This window comes from Ruditapes philippinarum, unplaced genomic scaffold, assembly GCF_026571515.1.
Source record: "Ruditapes philippinarum isolate M1 unplaced genomic scaffold, ASM2657151v2 ctg2885_1_1_1_1, whole genome shotgun sequence".
Taxonomy (NCBI): Eukaryota; Metazoa; Mollusca; class Bivalvia; order Venerida; family Veneridae; genus Ruditapes; species Ruditapes philippinarum.
The window spans coordinates 77,930-102,374 of record NW_026854687.1 but is presented as its reverse complement, the minus strand read 5'-3'; the positions used below and the strand labels follow the sequence as shown (position 1 = coordinate 102,374).

General features: G+C 34.0%; 1 protein-coding gene across 1 annotated transcript in view; it reads right to left on the bottom strand.

Annotated features, from left to right (window-relative positions):
* LOC132740753 (uncharacterized) overlaps window positions 1-24,445 on the bottom strand; it is a 66,721-nt gene that overhangs the window by 10,806 nt on the left and 31,470 nt on the right. The window contains exons 5-6 of the mRNA XM_060728724.1: window positions 9,548-9,605; window positions 7,343-8,311 (exon numbers count right to left, since the gene is read on the bottom strand). Of these exons, the coding sequence (XP_060584707.1) occupies window positions 7,343-8,311; window positions 9,548-9,605 (1,027 nt within the window). The remainder of the gene's footprint in view (window positions 1-7,342; window positions 8,312-9,547; window positions 9,606-24,445) is intronic.

The following is a 24,445-nucleotide window of genomic DNA, read 5'->3' as shown; positions in this document are numbered from 1 at the left end:
CCCATTATACTTGCAGACGTTATTCACAAAGTAGAGTGGAACTCAATGTTTTCCCTTCTTTATCTTATATAAAACTCTTTGTTTATAGCTACATGTACACATTAAGGTCCTAGCCATCCATTTATCACAGTAATTAAGTTGTTTATAGCAAGTAACATGCTTTTACACCTTGGCACGCTAGATTTGCAGATAGAAACGCAACAATACGGCTCAAGCATGACACGTATTTATTGAACAAGTTATCAAAAATCTACGTTCTTTAGTATAACCAAGAATTAAATCAGATAATTTGTGTCCATTATATAATATCAATGGCAAGATTTATAATTTTTTCCTTATTTGAGTGTAAAAGCACATTTAACCCATAACCATACATTTAGTTATACTGAAATACATGCTGTCAATTAAATACTATTTATAAATATTATCTTGTTTAATCATAATACCCGTTCCCGAAATGAGATGCTTATTATTCATAATTACGGCATGTCAATTTTTACTACATTGAGGTCGAAAAGTGCAATTACATGTATGCGTTGTAAAACGGTCAAGCTGAAGTAGCATGTGACTTCAAAATAGATAACAAAACAAGCATCGGATTATTATAAATACATTTAAAATCCAACATGCATAATTCTGAATTTGTAAGTATACTAACGTATATTTTACAATAAATTTTTTGAGAATAAGAATTAACAACATTATATCTATTAAATCGTCAATATTTAAGATGTTCGTTTTATATTTATATCCGTTAAAGATAAAAATGTTTATAAGATACTTCTTGCATTGCTTATAAGAAACCTCGGATATAGCACATAAATATCATGGTTAGAAACAGTTCCTTATAACCGAATTTCATTATATATACTTTTTGAATCAATCACAGACACACGTTTGCACCCACGAACCCACCTGTCTACGCATATTTAAAATGCCCCCAATTTATAGAGGGATTATAAACAACAGCTGTAAGGGGAGACATGGACACTCGACTATTCAATTATTGGACGCAGTAAAGGAAGCCAAAACTATGAAACAAGAGGGCCATGATGGCCCTTATATCGTTCACCTGATTATTGAGGCTCTGAATTAATATTGTCAGCAATAAATGAAAGGTGTCCCGGACAAAATGCGGACGAGCGGACAAAGCAGCGACTCTGTACCCTTCCTTCGGGGAGCATAAAAAGTTAAACAGACATTTCTATGCTCTAATGGAAAAGACAACAATTTGAAATCTAAAGTCAATCCCTTCAGTATTAAAAATGATAAGAGCAAAACGTATATAAACATTTTTTAATTAAAATTGTAAATTCAAAGAAGCAATCACTCTTAAATAAAAATGTTAGAGTTATGAACCATGTCATTCATGATGTGAGCAATCACAAAAAACGACCATTATTTTAAGTCTAGAGAAGATACCATTTATAATAAAAAAGAACATTCTTAGAAAAAAATATAACAATTTTCAAATAAATTCCAAGTTCAAAAATGAATAGATATAAATCTGGAAAAAACAGAAGCTATCGTTAAAAAACATTATAACATACGGCAGAGATGATCATAAAAGAATAAAAAAAATAAGAGGAATATTCAAAGTTTAGCAGGGAGATAATTTCAAAAATATTGACGTTAGAGTTATGAACTTTGTAATACTATGATTACATGGGAATTGATATGAAACTTTAATTTAAAGTTGAAAGTAAATCCTTTGAAAAATAGATAGGTAAGAGCTAATATAACAACTAAATAAATCTAAAGAGAAAGAATATTTTATATTTTTCTTAAATATTCATGATAGAGTTATGAATCTTTAGGTTTGAAGGAAATATCTTAAGAAATAAAGAAGTTATAGTAAAAGGTACATTAAAAAACAAATCTAAGTTCAAGGGGGGTAATTGCGAAAAAATGTGCTTGAGTTAGAAATCTTGTCATACATCATGCAGGTGATGATAAACAAATATTTGAGGCTTGAAGTAAATACCTTTAGAAATAATGAAGGTACAGTAAAAACATTTTTGAGAAAATATCATATTCATGGAAAAATAATTCTGGAAATATTTTTGAACATCGTAACATATGATATGCTTAATGATAAGCGCAAACATATGAATTTTGAAGAAAATAGAAAGGAAGAGAAAAAAATATTTTTCGGGAAAAGTCTAGGGAAGGTAATTCTAAAAAATATTTCAACTGGAGTTATGATCCATGTCATTTAAGAATATATGTATGCTTAAAAAATAAAATTGATCGGATCAAAGCAATCCAATTCATTTAAAGCAAGTTGTGTATTATATATGTAAATATGATTTTTATTATATTTACCTATGTAAGCATTGCCTTAACGTCTCATATAATTCTGTTTTGAATGGCATTTGTACTTTTATCAGTTTTATTAATTTTGATGTATTTGGTGTTCATGTGATAAGACGAAAATAAACTATTTGAATTGAAATGAATTAAAGATGTGGTTGATGATAAAAAACATATATTTGAAGTTGATGCCTTAAGAAATAAACGAGAGCAATCAATGATCACATATATTGCCTCATGATAGCCAATTGCATGTTACAGCTACTGTGTGACAGGAGACAAAAATATCTCTAATATGGCTAAACGTATTTTAATGAAAAGCTCATCAAAAAATCATTATTCGCAAGTACTTATCAATCCTGTAATATGTCATTCAAATTACATTAGTAGTATAACAAAAGAAGCCCAAAACAAAAGTCCTGACTTTGAAAACAAGAAGGCCAAGATGACCCTAGATCGCTCACCTGACCCATGGAACTCATCCGAACAATTACCTACACAAGTATTCTTAGACCAAGTTTCATGGCAGGTTAGTTAAAAATGTGACCACTAGTGTTAACAAGAATGATCCATATTTGAGCAGAGTGACCTAGATTTTAACCCCGGGTCACCCATATTCGAACTTGACCTATAAATCATCAAACAAACTTTCAGACCAATTTCCAGGATATTTGGATTTAAACAGTAGCCACTAGAGTGTTAAAAAGATTTTTCTATATTTAGTTACTATGACCTAGTTTTACATCCAAGATGGCCCATGTTCAAACTCATCCGAGCAATTATCTAGACAAGCATCCTGATCAAGTTTGATGATAATTGAGTCATAAATGTGACCACTAGAGTGTTAATAAGGTTTTTCCATATTTGGGCGGTGTGACCTAGTTTTTTAAACCAAGTGACCCATATTCCAACTTAAGCTAGAAATCATCAAAACAAACTTTCAGAGCAATTTCCAGGATATTTGAATCATAATAGTAGCCACTAAAGTGTTAACAAGATTTTTCTATTTTTAGCTCCTATGACCTAGTTTTTCATCCGAGATAACCCATGTTAAAACTCATCCGAGCAATTACCTAGACAAGCCTCTTGAGCAAGTTTGATGATAAATGAGTCAAAAATGTGACCACTAGAGTGTTAACAATGTTTTTATATTTTAAGCTCCTGTGACCTAGTTTTTCATCCGAGATAAACCATGTTCAAACTCATCCGAGCCTAGACAAGCATCCTGGTTAAGTTTAATGATGATCGAGTCAAAAATGTGACCGCTAGAGTGTTAACAAGGTTTTTCTATTTTTAGCTCCTGTGACCTATTTTTTCATTCTAGATTACCCATGTTCAAGGTCATCTGAGCTACTACCTAGATAAGCATCTTGACAAAGCTTGATGATGATTGAGGCAAAAATGTGACCAATAGAGTGTTAACAATGTTTTTCTATTTTTAGCTCCTGTGACCTAGTTTTTCATTCGAGATGACCCATGTTCGATCTAATTTGAGCAATTACATAGACAAGCATCCTGACCAAGTGTGATGATGATCGAGTCAAAAATGTGACAGCTAGATTGTTAAACTAGAAATGTGTCATCATGCCACGGATGCCCCCGCATGCAGCCAAAATTTCAGATGGTGCATTAATTATTTTTTTTCATTTTAAGTTCAAAGCCCTTAAAATTTTTTAATGTTAACACAAACCATTTCATACAATGTTCAAGGCACTGAAATTATTCAGTCTTAACCTTTTAAAAAAAGCATATTGCATATTTGTAGCCAAAATAATGGCTAACAGTAGGTGTGCTGAAACTGAAAGTTCAAAATTTTTCCAACATTCAGGAAAGATAAGTTTGTCTAAAATCATTGAACCACGACCAAATTCAAACTTAAACTGCTTATTCCTAAGATGTATCTATATTATTTTCAAAGTGAAAGGGACATAACTCTGCCAAAAAAATCATCAAACCATGACCAAATTCCAACTTGACCTGCCTATTCCTTTGACATATCCATGTGTCAAATTTGAGTTGAATATGTAACACTGTTGGGTAGATAATGAACAGAAACTGTAAATTTCATATTATTTTAAAAGTGAAAGGGGCATTACTCTGCCAAAAATCATTGAACCAAGACCAAATTCGAACTTGGCCTGGGCATTCCAAAAACATATCCATATGTCAAATTTGAGTTGAATGTGTTGTACCATTTGGGAGATTATAAACGGAAACTGAAAATTTCATATTACTTTCAAAGTGAAAGGGGCATAACTCTGCAAAAAATCATTGAACCATGACCAAATTTGAACTTGACCTGCGCATTTCTTTGACGCATCTATATCTCAAGTTTGAGTTGAATGTGTTGTACCGTTGGGGAGATAATGAACGGAAACTGAAAATTTCATATTATTTTCAAAGTAAAAGAGCATAACTCTGCCAAAAGTAATCGAACCATGACCAAATTCGAACTTGGCCTGTATTTTCTCATGACATATCCATATGTCAAGTTTGAGTTGAATGTATTGTACCGTTGGGGAGATAATGAACGGAAACTGAAAATTTCATATTATTTTCAAAGTAAAAGGGGCATAACTCTGCCAAAAATCATGGAACCATGACCAAATTCGAACTTGACCTGTATTTTCTCATGACATATCCATATGTGAAGTTTGAGTTGAATGTGTTGTACCGTTGGGGAGATAATGAACGGAAACTGAAATTTCATAATATTTACAAAGTAAAAGGGGCATAACTCTGCCAAAAATCATCGAACCATGACCAAATTCGAACTTGACCAGTATTTTCTCATGACATATCCATATGTAAAATTTGAGTTGAATGTGTGCAACCGTTCTTAAGATAATGAACGGAAACTGATGATGACGGAATGACAGAAGGACGGAAGGACGGAAGGACGGAACAGGGTAACACTATATGCCCCGGCCATTACATGGCGGGGGCATAAAAATAGATAAAAACAGAATCCTTAAAGAAAGCCCAACACGGCAAAATTGAAAAAGTTGCAGGCTCGGTTTGATTGAGCCTATTGATAGACGGTACTGGAAAGTGCAAGTTACCGTCCTCGCCCCTAGCACCGGCTTAAGCAGAATTCAACATTTAAACATGAAATAGTAAAATTATGAATTTAGAAACATTCGCAGATGTGTTCATACGGCGGTTATCATGGAACCTTCAATGTGACACTTCCGTGCCATTCCATGAAAAGCGGCGTATGGTCCCCAAGTAATAAAAAGCGTGTGCCCTAAACGAGAAAACAATGGGCGGAACTAAATAAAAACAATATTATTCTATCTTTAGCTCCTGTGACCTAGTTTGTCATTTGTTATGACACATGTTCGAGTTCATTCGAGCAATTACCTAGAATAGCATTTTGAATAAGTTTGATGATGATCGAGTCAAAAATGTGACTGCTAGAATGTTAACAAGATTTTTCTATTTTTAGCTCCTGTGACCTAGTTTTACATTCGAGTTGACCAATGTTCGAACTCATCCGAGTTATTACCTAGATAAGCATCCTGACAAAGTTTGATGATGATTGAGGCAATAAAATGACCACTAGAGTGTTAATGAGCAAGTGTCGACAGACTACAGATAACGGACGACGGACATTCAACGATTGGAAAAAACTCACCCTGAGCTAGATCAGGTGAGCTAAAAATCATTGGACCGGAAAATGTAGATGACACGCACAACTTGACTTTGTACTGATCATGGATGAAATTGTACAAGTAGATTTTAGGGAGTAGTCCAGACAATTTTGTGACAGATAGACAGACGAACGGACAGACAGACAGACAGACAGACAGACTGAAGGCCACAAAAAAGTTATCCATATAAGTTGTGGTTACTTGTTTGCCTGTATCAGCTTCTGTGTAGCTAGCAACACAAAAATTTAAAAAAAAACAGGCTAAATCACATTTTTATTCAAGGGACATACCTCAGGCGAAAATCAACAAGCGGAAAAATCTTTTAAAATGTACAAGCATTTTGAGCTAATCATCAAACTTATAAAGTTTCAATTTAACTGCAATAGTGGTACCAGAGGAGTAGTCCGGCAAACTTTTAAAAATAAAAAAAATAAAAGATCAATTTATATGAAAGAAATTCTTGAACCAGAAAATACCGAAAAAATGACTAACTGTATTTAGTACTGATCATTCCTGTTTGTTTTGTTTGTTTGTTTGTTTGTTTTGGGTTTTACGTCACATCGACACAGTATAGGTCATATCGCGACGTTCCAGCTTTACTGGTGGAGGAAGACCTCAGGTGCCCTTCCGTGCATTATTTCAGGCACGAACGAGCAACTGAGTAGAACCACCGACGTTCCGTAAGCTAGCTGGATAGGATCATTCCTGTAAAGTTTGGATGACATTTCACCTCTTATTTCTGAGGAGTAGTCCAAACAAGCTTCTATTTAGCTGGCAACAAATGAACAGACCAAAAACATTTTTCATTCAAGGGTCAAAACTTAACCAATTATCATTCAAGAGGAAAACCGATGTAATATTTGCAAATAGTTTAGCTACCGATCAATCCTGTAAAGTTTCATTAAATTCTTTTACTGGTATAAGAGTCATTGTCTGGACAAACTTCAAAAATGAAAAATTTTAAAGATACGTAACTCTGGCATCTCATTGAACCGGAAACTGCCGACAACTAGACCTGGTACTTATCATTCCTGTAAAGTATTGGTGAAACTGCTTTAGTACGTTTTTAGGAGTAGTCCAAACATGTTTTGTAACGGATTGTTGGACAGACAGACAGACAGACAGACAGACGGAGAAGTGATCTCTATATGTCGCCTCTACATATATATTGCCATAACACTTTAAATGCGGTAAAAAGTATAGTAAAAATTATTTTACTGCACAAAAACATTAAATTGAAATGTGGACGCTGACGAGGATCCGGACGCCGATGCGAGTTGGACATTTCTCCATATACTTTGTATACTAAGGCGACCTAAGGATAATATATTAAGATATGTCTCTAATTCAAGTTTTAAACTCTGTATAAAACTCACCAGGAAATTGTTCATCAGGAAATTGTCCTTTCATAGGTGCACGTTTTTCAATCTTGAACAGCGCAAGATCAACTCCTGGTTTATCGTTCTCTCCTTCCTTGTATGTAATTTGAATAAGTTGTCCCAGTTTATTTTGAAATTCTGAGACATCCGGTTGGTGTATCGTGACATTCTCGTTTACTACGTTTTTTGTTGAAATTCCTTTGATGGTAAATTTTTCAAGAGCAGTCAAAAAAACGTGGGCACATGTGATTCCACAAAGACCGTACTCAGGATGTTCTATAAAGCCACCAAGTGTTCCATATTTTTCAGGGAATTTGGAAGACGTTATTTTACAACCTATTGTTGCACTTTTTTGAAATCTTTTCGCGACATTTACGCATAAACGAACTCCACCTTCCCTTACATCGACTGGTATTCCATCTAATTCTGTAGGAAAATATTCCTCATTCAGTGGAATAATTCCTTTAACCAAAACGTTTAAAACGATGCATGGGCGTTTCTCTACTTTATGTTCATCATATTTGAAACGTTTAGATAAAACTGATGATGCGGATATAGCAGAAAGGAATTTGTGATCGCGCATAAGTTTCTTAGAGTGTCTGTCTATGATTTCTGCTATTTGTTGTGACTCTTTCTCTTTCAGCGGACTGTTTTCTGCGTTGTATAACACAACATGACTTTCATTTGAGTAACTGTTAATGATTCTTATTTCTGTTTTCCAAATCGAATGTATTTCAATATTTTTTTCGGCAAATACAAGAAATATAACATGTTTATCGTCTTCGAATTCGTAAGCTGCTTCAACATGTACGATATCTTTAGATTTGTTTTTGATCACTTTACATATTCTTTTGCATTCCTTGAATACTTTCTGTGACATTCTTCCTTCTCTAAGCAAAAGTTTGGTTAATTCAGAATCATTCAAAATTTCATCCTCCTGAGAATCTTTTGACCTGATTTCTTCATCTATAAAAATGAATTTTTCAGACTTTACATTATGTTATTTCAAACATGTGTGTTTTTAAATACGATTGGATTTGTAAATAAATGGGATCAATGTCATATTTCAGCATGTCACATGAAAGTCAGTGTGCATATGGTGTCTTATGTTCAGACACATCAGACACAAAAGCCATTGTATTATAACAAAATAAAAGCATTCTTATTTGAAAAATTTACATATTTCCTGTATTAAACTTTGGATACTTATAGTTATTTCTCTTCAACATTTTATTTTCATTTAGCACTGCCTATTTCTATAAACATAAAAACATTAAACTTTTACCATTTAAAAACATCATGATATACTTGGTGTGAATTATAACAACCTTATAATGTGCTGAAATCATTTCATAAATATATCGAAAAGCAAACATCTCTCTTGCTGGAGATCATGACCTCAAACGTTCATTTCTTAAAAAACAAAAAACTCTCTTGCTATAGACCTTTATACTAACTCCCAGCTATTAAATCTTTTAGAAGAATAATTGCATTTCATGTACACACGTATGACAGACATTCCAATATGAGTTGTTTCTATTTCATTATTTAACTATGATTTAAAGAAAGGCCATGGCATCCTTGGACAGGGACAATTTTGACCAAAAAGCTTTTATTTGAAAAATCTTAAAAGTGATTTATAAGACAATGTTTCATGCTAAATATCGAAGCTGTAGCCTTGTAGTATTGTAGAATTCCTGTTGTAAAGGAATAATTCTTGCAAGGTTGGTTTAAATCTGACTTGTAGATTTGAAGATCATTTTTTAAGTTCACACGCACACGCACACACACACGCACACACATACACACACACACACGCACACACACGCACGCACGCACGCACGCACACACACACACAGGCGAATCGCTATATGACGCTGCGCTGTCATTTAAATGTTATCGTTATGATTTCCATTCCTTAAAACAGTTGTAATGCTATTTATTAGATTTAAAATTAGAAACTACAAAGTCTAGATATTTCAAACCTCCCACTTTCTTGCAAAATTTTGATACCCTAGATAATTTCTCATGCAAATATGCCATTTAAATATATCTTAACATATTAATTAAATAAATTAACGTAGGGTCTAAAATTATCACAAAAAGACTTTTGTTGAAATGAAAAGAAAGAAAATATCATTATCATTTATGTTTGAATGAAAAAAAGTCACATTTTAAAGCAGAGTAATTTAACATACAAACCTGTAGAACTTAATGCAAGTTTGCTGTCCTTTGACAGGGGTACAGATGAAGTTGACTTCTGTTAATATAGAGAATACAATACGAAGATGATAAAATAGTAAGCACCGCAAAGAAAGGGCCATCTCAACTACACTAGTATAGTAAAGTGTACTCCCAGAAAATATTATTTTCTTGTAATAAAAAAGTATTCAAATATCATATTTGTCATTGGGTTTCAATGCCATTCAAAGGTCAATTTTACATTTGAATAAATCATCATGTCTGTTTTTGTTAAATACACCCTTTGTCTAGGAATGAATCAAATCCATAAATAAATGACAAAGATTTGACAATTCAATAAAAGTTTAATAATATGACCGCCACAGTACGCCAAAGGTCATGTCATATCAGAATTATTTAACATGTCTGTTTTATAATATTTTAATAATCTCACCCTAACAATTATTGATCAAAATCATATCAGTTAAAAACAATATGTCGGTTTTGTCAAAATCATTTGCTCTTTTGTCAAAATACGACTCAATCTGTAATAAAATAACAAAGGCATGACAATTAAACCAAATTTAACCCTTTACCTCATATATACGCGTAACAACGCACTTTCGAACCCCCCCTTTTTTAGGCCTGAAATAGTGAAAAAATGTCCTATTCGGGCCCAAACACATGTTTCGTTTGAGAAATGTTGCTAAAAAAAGTGAGCACTTTTTCGGCGCGGCCCCCATCCAAAAGATACATCAGGGGGTTGCGAGAAGGGGGATGTGCCCTCTTCTGTTTTGGGGGTTTGAAGGGGGCGGAGTCCCCCTCATCGCCAAGAAAATTTTTGACTTGTGAGAGGCTTAAAATGACCCCAGGTCGATCAAAAGGTAACGTGTAACCAACGCTGAAAAGCCTTTGACTCTATCTCAATACCTTTAGAAGTTGCAGCACTTTAAAATAAATTTTGATGGAAAAAATCGAGACAAAATAGTGATTTTTGGCAATTTTGAGATGTCCCCTCGTTGCCATGGTAACAGGAAATTTAAAACTCAGCATATCGGTACAAAGGCAATGGTCCAGTCAACATTTGTGCCAAGTTTGATTAGTATTGAAGCATTTGTCATAGTTTCATAGCAGTTTGAACCTTTAAGAGGAGGCTTTTCAGTGAAAATGGCCATTTTTCACAATATGCTCATGGGGGAAAGGGTTAAATAATTTGACCTTGATGGTCAATCAAAGGTCACTGTCAGAATTGAAGCAAATTTAAATAACTTGATCTTGATAGGCAATGTCAGTCAAAAATAAAGGTCAATTAGAATGACTCGACATCGCAGTGTTTTCATATGTGTTCTTTTGTACATGTTTTTATCAAATATATACGTAAATAATAAAGTTATGACAATTAAAACAAACACATTTTAATAATTTGACAATGACGGTCAGTGTCAAATAAAGGTCAAGGTCATATTAATATGTTGAATTTGTCAGATGTTTTTTTTTGTCCAAATTTATATGAACTCTGTAAGTAAATTACAAAGTTATACTAAAGTAATTTGATCTTTAAGATAAGTGTCAATTAAAGGACAATCTTCTGAATTATTCGATATGCCGGTTTTGTCATAAGGATTCTTTTGTCAAAGTTTAAATCAAATCTAAAAATAAATAACGACTTATGACATTTGAAACTAATTTAATAATTTTACCATTATTGCCAAGATCATTTACAGTTAAAGCTCATGTTAGAATTAGTAAACATGTCGGTTTTGTTGAAATCTACAACAAGAGCGTATTTGGTAAACACAAATGCCCCCAGGTGCAGATACCTGCAACAATTTTTTGATAGAAGGTTTACCCAGTCACTCAGATATGAACAGAAAAATTGCCAAAAATGTAAACACAGTTATGATAATTTGTTGTTATGAAAAATATCAGTTAGCATGTCACTGCTATGTGATGAAATTGAAATAAATTATACTAACAAAGAACATCTATCAAATATAATTATTAAGTATATTTATGCATGACATTGATCTTGAACCGAGTGACCCAAAATTCCAAACTAAAAGTACCAACTGAGGAATGTTCCTTCTGAATATGAGAAATTGGTAAAAAATCTCAAAGACGGTATAAGAAAACGTGAAAAAGCCTATTCATAGCACACGTGACCTTGAACTTGTGACTCCCAACACTAGACAATCCACGGCATGCATGTTATTACCAAATAGGAAAAACATATCATCAATAAAAATGCTGTTAGAGGAAGGAAATAGATAAAATAAATGTTTATAAATCTTTAGCATCCCTGACCTTGACCAGACTGACACATTAATCAATTCAAAGGAAGAAGACCATGCAAGTTATCTTCCTATCAAATATAAAAAAAAACATCTATCATAAATAAAGGCTTTATTGGCAAAAGTGTAAAGAATCTATTTTAAGCACCAGTGACCTTGACCAAACTAATTTCTAGCTCAATCCAAAGAAGGAAGACCATGCAAATAAATTATCATTCTACCAAATAAAAAACAAGAGCACCGCTAGGCGGAGCATTATATGCCCGAAAGTGGTTTTTTTTAGTAAGGATGAAGCATTTGTAAGACATGGAATCCTATAAAATTTTACAGCTGTAGGTTGATTAATACTTAAGTTATTAATAATGACCTTAACCTTTGACCTTGTGACCCCAAAATCAATAGGGGTCTTCTACCTTATATGGACAATCATCCTAAGAAGTTTGAATATTGTCGGCCAATTGGAACTTAAATTATGCTCTAAAAACTGTTTTCAGTATTAAGGTAAAAGTGACTTTGACCTTGTGACCCCAAAATCAATAGGGGTCTTCTACCCAATATGGATAATCATCCTATGAAGTTTGAATATTGTGGGCCAAATGGAACTTACGTTATGCTCCGGAAACTGTTTTTGGTTTTAAGGTAATTGTGACCTTGACCTTTGACCTAGTGACCCCAAAATCAATAGGGGTCTTTTGCCCAATATGGACAATCATCCTATGAAGTTTGAATATTGTGGGCCAAATGGAACTTAAGTTATGCTCCAGAAACTGTTTTCAGTTTTAAGGATATAGTGACCTTGACCCTTGACCTTTTGACCCCAAAATCAATAGGGGTCTTCTACCCAATATGGACAATCATCCTATGAAGTTTGAACACTGTGGGCCAAATGGAACTTAAGTTATGCTCTGGAAACTGTTTCCAGTATCAAGGTAATAGTGACCTTGACCTTTGACCTTGTGACCCCAAAATCAATAGGGGTCTTCTATCCAATATGGACAATCATCCTATGAAGTTTGAACATTGTGGGTCAATTGGAACTTAAGTTATGCTCCGGAAACTGTTTTCAGTATCAAGGTAATAGTGACCTTGACCTTTGACCATGTGACCCAAAAATCAATAGGGGTCTTTTACCCAATATGGACAATCATCCTATGAAGTTTGAACATTGTGGGTCGAATGGAACTTAAGTTATGCTCCGGAAACTGTTTTCAGTTTTAAGGTCATAGTGACCTTGACCTTTGACCTTTTGACCCTAAAATCAATAGGGGTCTTCTACCTAATATGGACAATCATCCTGTGAAGTTTGAACATTGTGGGTCGAATGGAACTTAAGTTATGCTTCGGAAACTGTTTTCAGTTTTAAGGTCATAGTGACCTTGACCTTTGATCTGTGACCCAAAAATCAATAGGGGTCTTAAACCTAATATGGACAATCATCCTATGAAGTTTGAACATTGTGGGTCAAATGGAACTTAAGTTATGCTCCGGAAACTGTTTTCAGTTTTAAGGTCATAGTGACCTTGACCTTTGACCTTTTGACCCCAAAATCAATAGGGGTCTTCTACCAAATATGGGCAATCATCCTATGAAGTTTGAACATTGTGGGCCAAATGGAACTTAAGTTATGCTCCGGAAACCAAATTGCTAACGGACGGACGGACGGACGGACGGACGGACAGACAGACAGACGGACGCCAGGGGGTATAACATAATATGCCCTTTCGGGCATATAAAAAGTGTCAAGTAGGAAGTAAAATTTGGATAAACCTTTTGGATAAAAATAACAGTTTCACTCAGAGTTATATAAATCTAATATCGTTTTTTTTAAATTTCAACAGCATTGCAAACTTTGACCAAGCATGTGCAACATATCTCATTTAATAATAAATTAGTGTCAGAGTTTAGGGAGACAAAGAGGATTTTTATGTGTTGTTTAGAGGTGTAACTCTTAAAGAGACTAAAATTAAATCATTGTGAATATCCTAGTTTTGGAGGTATTGAAACTGCTGTTGTAAAGATATTATTTGCTCCATATAAGGCTGCTCTGCAGTGGTTGCTCAAGAACTTGAAGTGTTACTGTTACTCACAGGTAGATCAAAGGCGTTCACCTGGCTTATCACTGTATTGTTACCATGTGGAGATAGATCCCCGCCGTTCTCCTCCAACTTGAAGTCAAACGTTATATCAGTGTCTGATATGGGAGACAACTGGCTCCAGCGTTTCTGTACCGTTCCTTTCTGCTGTAAACTCAGCATTTCCACACCTGTCATATATAAACAAGGAAGTTAATCATCTTCATCATAAACAAATGGGATGAAAAGGGAAATAATCATTTTTTTAAGATATTAAAAAAAAGTAGATAATCATATTCATGACATGACATTTTAATTCACATTGGGAGGATCTGGATTTAAGCTATGACTGAAGCATAGATGTTAATTACTGGTAAGCTACAGGGTTGTTACTAAAATTCTAAAGCAGTCTATTTTGAATATAAGGCAGACATCTTAAGCTTAATTATGAACAACAAAAGAGTCTCAGGTTACTGAACATTTAGGTTTTCAGTGGCACCAGTAACAGTGACCTAATTTTAGCTCAAAATTCATTCATATCTTTGGCTAATACTCTGTCGACATTGCATATAGGAAAAGTATAACCACTTTGCCTTTCAAAATTAACCCTTTAAGGGCATGACTGGAAACATGTCAAGGGTCTGTACTCAACAGCGAAAGCTGCTTTTTGTGCTTTAACAGGCAGATGGAAACATACATATAAAAGAGAGTTTTCTTCCAAAAAGTTTTCTTCCAAAAAGTTTTCTTCCAAAAAGTCACTTTGGGTAACAGACACCTCTTAATGACAACAGGCCTGAGTAACACACCTTATCTAAACTTTAAATTTTTACCTTGCTGTACATTATCATGCACTTCCTCTGACATTCCAGACATAGAGTAACCTCCCTTGTTCTTCATGAATGATCCTTTACCTCCCTTGTTTCTGCTCCATTCTGGGTGGACAATTTCACTTCGCGGGGATATTGGACTCTTTGGGGTCTGAAAAAGACATCACACATACATTAATATAACAAGTAATAGTTAAGGACAATATAATCTCATAATGAAGGAATGCCAGGATTTTAACTTTCAATACAGTATAGACTTTCTTATGACTAGTAATGCTTAAAATTTGTAGAATGGACATATCCAGCTTTGAGTTTGGAACAGTTCATTATTGTTTTGATGAGTAGAATTTACAATAATTTATTATCAATAATCTAATTCTAACAATAGAAAATAGGCTAAAATTATACAAGCTATGAAAACAGCTTAAAAGGGTTTTTCACAATTTGAAGTTTACAAACTAAAAAATTTATAACACAATGGAATTCAATATTAATGACTTTACTTTCTTAAAGTGACTGTGCTCATTTATATGAAAATGGTATAAAGTATGTTAATAACTCTATCCTACACATGTATGAAGCATCATATTTCTATTATATACCACTGGATGTTTTAATTTAAGCTACCAGATAACATATCACTAGTGAATTAAGTTAAATTAAAGCAAGCTGCTCATAGAATTGACATACAGATTAAAACATGGCAAAAAAGTTAGAAAGGTAACATTTGTGAAACACAGAATGCTGACATGTAACTAATGTAAATTCAACCTTAAAGATGAGGATGATTTAAAATGTAAGGTGACAATTATTCTAAAGTCATTTTTCAGTACATCAAAGTTTATAATTGCCTTTAAAGCTATTGCCTTTAAAGCTATTAATAAGTTATGCATGTTTTGTTTTTAACTGGTAGCACATTTAGAGAAAGACATTATTTTAGTTTATACAGAATTTAATTTGTTTCATTGTGTACGAGGCTAATAAATTATACACTCTTGAATCTGTTCCTGGAGCCAACCAGTACTGAGCAATACTTAGTGCGAAACTGCTTACACAAGAAAACAATAATTTGCCTCTGACCAAGTTTGCCCACTCGGACAGCAATCCTTAGATTTATAATTTAAATTAACCACTTCACAATTAAAGGAGGCACCCCTGATATAATATATAATAAAACTAGTGAATTAGTGTAATACTACTTTGATCAAATATTATTTTTATTATTTTAAATAAATAATCCTAAAGTTTTGTTAGAAATTTGTATTGTCACTTAAAGTATATAAATCTTTCATTTAACAAATTATTGTTCCGTATTAAAAGTGTACACTTTAATATCCATTAGTGAATACAAAATGTTAAACTATGATTGAAGGTGCTTTAAGTGATAATTGAAGTTATCTCACTTAAAAAAAGTTGAGATAACATGCTGCTGTACATGCCCAGATAGAGATTAAAACAGTGAAAGCTTCACCATTTAGATTGTATTTGCACTAGGAGACAAATAAATGTCTATTCAATCAAGTGTTATAATCTATGACATGTCTACATGTAATGTTTGCTATATTACTCATTTTTATTTTCACTACATTTTCCTCTGACATATAAATGGATCAGACATAGATTTTGTGTGTTCAAGGTTTTCTTGGATTTTAAGACATACAATTGCAGGTCATGGTGCTTTACTGGTTGAGGTTCAAGACCTCATGTGCCCAATCTGTACATCAAATACCAAATAGGACTAATATACACTTATAAATTTGTGTGTAATGACATGGCAAAAAAATTGCTTTGAATTTAGAACAGTCGTTCAGTAATAATTTTTATGATTTTTTTATACAATTTAATAACAGATAAAGTGGTGAAAAGTTTAGCACATGTTTACAAAATATAAATATAAATGTAGATACAATACAAATAAACTTCCCTCACCGCTGTGGGTTCGAAAGCCTACAGGGACTTTGGATTCTTTCATGTGAGGAAGCTATCCAGCTAGCTTACGGAACGTCGGTGGTTCTACTCAGGTGCCCGTTCGTGCCTGAAATAATGCACGGAAGGGCACCTGAGGTCTTCCTTCACCAGTAAAGCTGGAACGTCGCGATATGACCAATACTGTGTCGATGTGACATAATACCCAAAACAAACAAACAAACAAACAAATAAACTTTGGTGCTGTGACATCTATTTATAGTACAAGCAGTAGCCCTAAACACCAGCTATTTCTTGTGCTATATAAAAAATGAATATGAGGATACGAAAATAAAAAAGGTGTTCTTTAAAATCTGATGAGGACCTCCTTAAGACCATTATAACAAGAGCACCGCTAGGCGGAGCATTATATGCCCGAAAGTGTTTTTTTTTTAGTAAGGATGAAGCATTTGTAAGACATGGGAATTCGCTGTTCATCCTATAAAATTTTACAGCTGTAGGTTGATAAATACTTAAGTTATTAAATAATGACCTTAACCTTTGACCTTGTGAACGCCCTTAATCAATTAAGGGGTCTTCTACCTTATATGGACAATCATCCTAAGAATTTTGAATATTGTGGGCAATTGGAACTCTTAATTATGCTCTAGAAACTGTTTTTCAGTATTAAGGTAAAAGTGACTTTTGACCTTTGACCTTGTGACCCCAAAATCAAAAGGGGTCTTCTACCAATATGGACAATCATTCCTATGAAGTTTGATATTGTCTGGCCAAATGGAACCTTACGTTATGCTCCGAAACTGTTTTTGGTTTGAACGGTAATTGTGACCGTTGACCTTTGACCTAGTGACCCCAAAATCATAGGGGGTTCTTTTTGCCCAATATGGACAATCATCCTATGAAGTTTAAAAATATTTGTGCGGCCAAATGGAACTTAAGTTATGCTCCAGGAAACTGCTGTTCAGTTTAAAGGATATTAGTGACCTTGACCCATGCACCTTTTGACCCAAAAATCAATAGGTCTTCTACCTAATATGGACAAATCATCCTATGAAAGTCTTGAACACTGTGGGCCAAATGCGCAACTTAAAGTTCTGCTCGCGGAAACTGTTTCCAGTTATCAAGTAATAGTGACCTTGACCTTTGACTTGTGACCCCAAAATCAGTAGCGGGTCTTCTACCCAATATTTTTGGATAATCATCCTATGAAGTTTGAACATTGGTGGGTTCAATTGGACTATATGTTTATTGCTCCGCGGAAACTGTTTTCAGTATCAAAGGTAATAGTGACCTTGACCTTACCGTTGTGACCCCAAAATCAAATAGGGGGTCTTCTACCCACTATGGAACAATCATCCTATGAAGTTTTGAACAGTTTTTGTGTCGAATGGAACTTAAGTTATGCCTTCGGAAACTGTTTCAGTTTTAAGTCATAGGACCTGACCTTTGACCTTTGACCCCAAAATCAAAGAGCTTCTACCATTTATATTGGACAATCATCCTATGAAGTTTTGAACATTGTGGCGTCGAATTCAAACTTAAAGTTATGCTCCGGAAACTGCTTTTAGTTTTAAGTCAGTAGTGACCTTGAGCCTTTACCCTTTTGACCCCAAAATCGAATAGGGTCTTTCTTACCCAATATGGACAATCATCCTGTGAAGTTTGAACATTGTGGGCCAAATGGAACTTAAGTTATGCTCCGGAAACCAAATTGCTAACGGACGGTCGTACGGACGGACGGACAGACAGACAGACGCCAGGGGGTATAACATAATATGCCCTTTCGGGCATATAACAACAGTCAATAAATAAAGAGCTGTATAAGCAAATGATTAGAAATCTATTATTGGCATCCATGACCTTGACCAACCGACCCAAAACTCAATACAAAGGATGAAGACCATCAAAGTTATCTTCCTACTAAACATATAGAGCATCTGGAAATAAATAAAGGCCGTATTGGCAGAAAAATTAAAATCTTTTTTTTTGGCACTGGTGACATTGATCTTGATCCCTTAGAAAGTAGAAGTCTTCTTAATCCTGATATATCTGATGATCCTGCCATAAATGAAAGACACCTGTCAAAAGTCATTATTTTACATATGTAAAAGTGTAAATATATATATTTGACATTGATAACCTTGACCCCTGACTCACTTCACATAATGTTAGAAGACCATTGAAGGTATATTCCTAACAAATATGGAAGACATATAGATAAATGAAGTAATTAGGAGAAATTTACTATAAAATAGTGTAAAACAAAATCCATAAAAGAAAGCCCAACACGACAAAATTGAAAATGTTGCAGCTCGGTTTGATTGAGCCTGTTCATAGACGGTATTGGAAAGTGCAAGTTACCGTCCACGCCCTTTAGCACTGGCCTAAGCAGAATTTAACATTTAAACATGAAAGATGGTGAAATTTTGAATTTATAAACATCCGCAGGTGTGTTCATACAGCGGTTATCATGGAACCTTCAATGTGACACAGAAGAGCCATTCCATGAAAAGCGGCGTATGGTCCCAAAGTGAAAGAATGCGTGTGCCCTAAACGAGAAAACAATGGGCGAAAATAATAAAATTGAATTTTGAAAGGGGATCCGAGGTAATGAAGACAAGACGTCAAAAGAAAAATTTAAAAAGCAGGCAACATATACTTAGGGTGATTATACAGTATTCAAGTAGGAATACTGGAACCACCCAATTTGAAAAGGCCAAATTGGCGAAACAAAAAGTACCAATAAATAATAATTTCAACTTGCCGCAATAGATTCACCTTACAAGGCCCTATTTTCAAAGTGATAACAAGGGAAACATTGTCGCAAAATACGCCCATCACAAAAGCTTTGACAGAGATGTGGACATGATAGATATGCATAAAGGAGATATGCTCTGGGCAATATCCGAAAAAAAAAATCTGGATATTTGATTATCTCTAGTGACGTTGACCTTTCAAATATTAACCTAAATGACATGTGTCACACTTGTAAGCATGATAGTTATCATTTGTGTTACAAGTCATCCATGTATGATGTCTAAATGGTCCTCGTACACAAAATTTTATCTCTCTATGTGACCTTGACATTGGTAGCAGGGACCTGGATTATGTGCGCAATAAACCTCAGAATGGTGAACATATGTGCCAGGTTACATTAACATCCCCCGATGAATGTAGAAGTTAGGCTCCGAATAAGCTCTGGACAAAATTTTTATATTTGAGCCGCGTCACGACAAAACCAACATAATGGGTTTGCGACCAGCGTTCAACTCTGTATTTTATCATCTTAAGTGACCTTGATATCATCGTTAGTGAACTTGACTTTGCATATACTAACCTTTATCACAGGTGTCACTCCAGAAGTCATGATAATGACGATTTATGCTTCAATCTCTCAATAAATGATGACTTAATGGTCCGAATACACATTTTTTATATTTTTATCTGAACATTGTTTCCTATGTGTGACTTTAACCTTGGACACAGGATTCTTAATATTGCACCCGATAGTCCGCCTCATGGTGAACTTATTTTGCACAGATGTATTGAAATCCCTCTATGCATATAAATGTTTTGCTCCGGACAAGAGTTTGTCAATGATCTTTTAGTGTGACCTTGATCTTTAACCTACAGACCTGGTTCATGTGCGCGATACAGCTGCTCATAGTGGTTGACCTTTCTATGACGTTTCATTAAAATCCCTCCATGTGTGTAGGAGATGCTCTGGACAAAAATGGAGGCCGCCCGCCCGACCGATAGCCCATCCGTCAGGGGAGGGGGGAAACTATAATAAAACCCGTTTTTCAAACGGACGTATAAAAAGGAAAATAACTAGGACATATTGATGGCACAGCTACATAACCTGGCAACAACTAACTTTCGTTTGATGAGTAAGTATTGAAAATATGAAGCCATCAGTACAGATAGAACTAAATATATATTCAACATGCCGGTAAAGGTTAACCATTAACATATTTTAAGTGCTGAAAAGGGGGCTTTCGGAGCAATATTATTTGCCATAACCATCTACTTTGTATAGATTAGTGAGTGTATAAATGTTAAAGCCATTTGTACAGGTAAAACTTAAGACAATAGGGCCAAGACGGCCCTAGATCGCTCACCTGACCCATCATTTCATCATAGGTCAACCGAAATATCAGAAGTAGGTCAGCTCATATCAAAGTTTAATCAAGCACAAATAAGTTCACCCATGGTCCAAATTTCAAATCTTCATATAAAAAAAAGAAAGTAGGTCAAATGATATCAAAAATATCAAAACTAGGTCAGATAATGTCATTCTTCAACTCGGCATCAGACCCTTGGTCCAATTCAATGTCTATATGTCAAAAAGGAAGAAAAATAGGTCAATTGATGTCATTAAAGTCAAAAGAAGGTCACCGGACATCATAATTCAATTTTTGCATCAGATAAACAAAAACAATAGGTCAAGCGATATCAAAAAATATCAATCGTAGGACAGCCGATATATAAATACCCTTCGTTATCAAATATTACACACCTGGTCCAAATTTCAAGTCTTTACATAAAAAAACAAGAAACTAAGTAAATCGGTATCATTAATATTGAAAGAAGGTCAGTTCTTATCAAAATTCAATTTGGCATCAGAAATCACATTTCTGGTCCAAATTTACGAGTCTGTACATCAATAAAAAGAAGGCCAAAAGGTTTCAACAATATCAATAACTGCTCAGCTCAAAATTCAATTATGCACCTGAAAAAGATATCAGTTTCAACAATGTGTCCCAAAAATGATTGAAATGTGCTTTCTTCAATCTTGAACCCAATTCAAAAAAGAAGAAAAATTAAGAGATTTTTTTACAAAATACAATAAAAAAAATATTGATTATACAAACAAATCTTTTAAGTATAAAAGTACTGGATACAAATATACAAATGTAATCTCTTTAAGACATATTTTATTTTCCAGGAGAATTCTCTACACTGACACTGTACTGACCTACCAAAAACACAGCAGAAATATTAAAACTATGATGCAATCATGTCCAAAATCTAAAGCTGAAAGTTGTGTTCACAAAAAGAATAAGCTTTTGTTTTACTGCTACAAGTAATTTTGGTGTTATGCAACATTTGACCACTAGAGTGTTCAAAATGTGACCTTACTTTTGACCCCAGGTAACCCATATTCAAACTTGACCTAGTAATCATCAAAACAAACTTTAAGACCAATATCCAGGAAATTTGGATCAAAAACAGTTGCCAGTAGAATGTTCACAATATTTTTCTATTTTCATCTCATGTAACCTAGTTTTTCATCCGAGAATACCAATGTTAAAAATCTTTTGAGCAGTTACCTAGACAAACATCCTGACCAAGTTTGATGATGATTAAGGCAAAAATGTGACCACTAGAATGTTCACAAGGTTTTTACCATATTTTGGCGGCGTGACCTAGTTTTGACCCCAGGTGACCCTGACCTAGAAATCATCAAAACAATTTTTTCAGACCAATTTTCAGGATATTTGGATCAAAACAGTAGCCACTAGAGTATGAACAATATCATTTTGTTTTAGCTCCCGTGACCAAGTTTATCATCCGAGATGACCCATGTTCAAACTCATCCCAGAAATTACCTAGACAAGTATCCTGGCCATGGTCGATGACAATTGAGTTGAAGATATGACCACTAAAGTGTTCACAAGGGTCTTACATATTTGGGTGGTGAGACTTAATTTTTAACCCCAGGTGACCAATATTCGAACTTGACCTAGAAATCATCAAAACAAACTTTCAGACCAATTTCCAAAATATTTGGTTCAAAACTATAGCCACTACAGTGTTCAAAATATTTTCTATTTTTAGCTCCTGTGACCTTGTTTTTCATCCGCTATGACCCATGTTCGAACTCATCTGAGCAATAACTTGGAAAAGCATCCTATACGAGGTTGATGACAATTGAGTAAAAATGTGACCACTGGAGTGTTCACAAAATTTTTCATATTTGGGTGGTGTGACTTAGTTTTTGACCCTAGGTGATCAATATTCAAACTTGACCTAGAAATGATTAAAACAAACTTTTAGACCAATTTCCAGGATATTTTGATCAAAACAGAACAAACTAAAGAGTTCACAAGATTTTTCTATTTTAAGCTCCTGCAACCTAGTTTTTCATCTGAGGTGATCCACGTTCGAAAGCATCCCCGCTATGAACTAGACAAGCATCCTGACAAAGTTTGAAGATTATTGAGGTTAAATTGTGACCACAAAAGTTTTCAGAAGCAATTGTGGAAAGACGACGGACATTCAACAATCCTAAAAGCTCACTCTGAGCTAGCTCTTGTGACCTAAAATATCAACTTTGCAGTAATAGGTTAACCTTGTAAGGAAAGAAGGACGGGCGGTTCAATTACAATATGCCTTGGGGCATAAAAATAATAAGACCATTAAAGCCAATTATAGGAATAAGCCAACGTCAAATTAAAGGTCAAGTTCAATTATATCTTCTTTAATAGTTTGTCGCAAATATTTTTGTGCCAAAATATGAAGATACATATAATCAATTAATTACGTACGAAGTTATTGTCAATTAAAAAAAGCCTTTGAATTACAATAATGTGATCTTCAAGGTCAAGGTTATTGATGAGTCAATTTCACATTGATTTAAATTATTTTTTCAGGTAGTTGTGTTTAATGAAGATAATTCATTTAAAATTAACAAAGTTAAAGACAACTATAGCAAAGTCAAACAAAATTTAAAAATTTGACCTTTAGTGTCAAGGTCATTAATAAAAGAAGGTAATTATCAATTTTGCTTTTAAAGGGTTTTGTCAAAAGGACTGTTGTGTCACATGTGAAGACAATTCATTCATAAATAAAGTAACAGCCAATTGTCGCAAATATCAAGGAAACTTCAAACAGTTGACTTTGAAGGTCTAGGTCATTTATCAAATAAGCACACTCACTTTCAGTCTAGTATAATGAAAAGTCTTGCCAAAGGGTAACAGTATTCAAGAATGAAGACAATCCATTAAGAAAAAAAACAAGATTGCATTTGTGAAAGTATTGCTATGCCACCGCAATATACTACATTGAATACTGGTAGTAAGACAGAATTAGTTCACTTTTTGTTTCTAAACAATTAAACCTCGTGACCATGCAGTAGAATTAAGTGAATTTGGAGGTAGGTCCCAATGTCAAAAAATAGGTCAACTATTATCAGCGAATTGTTTTTATCTTAAACTGTACACATGGTCAATAATTCATAGCTGTATCAAATAAAACCCTAACATGTAGGTCACTAGGTCAATATATACATCAACTTATATCAAAGTTCAATTCTATATCTATGGTAAAAATTATATAGCTGGATGTCAAATTACAAATAAACCTTTACATAGTGCATATAGGGAAAAATAATGACAGCCCCGACCCCCGTGCTCAAACAAGGGCAAAGCACAATTTCAACCCAAGGCTATATATTTTGTTCAATTTTGTTGCTGTCTACTATACATGATTTAATAAAAAAAGTATTTATCATACTAATGTCAAATACCTAAGCCTTTACCTTTCATTGTCAGTACAAATTTGTGAAAATATTAATTATAACTAATTATAATTACAACCAATGACCCCTGGGGCCGATTTCAACTCCACATTTAACTAAAATTTGAACAAATTGTATAGACCCAAAATAATTGTTTCATGATGAATATCCTAGCTCTTACCAATGTGTTTGAAGGAACAATATTTTAAACATTTTCAAATATATAAAGAAAACCCAGAGCTATTATATTAAAAACTAGGTAATTGTCTATTTGAAATGTT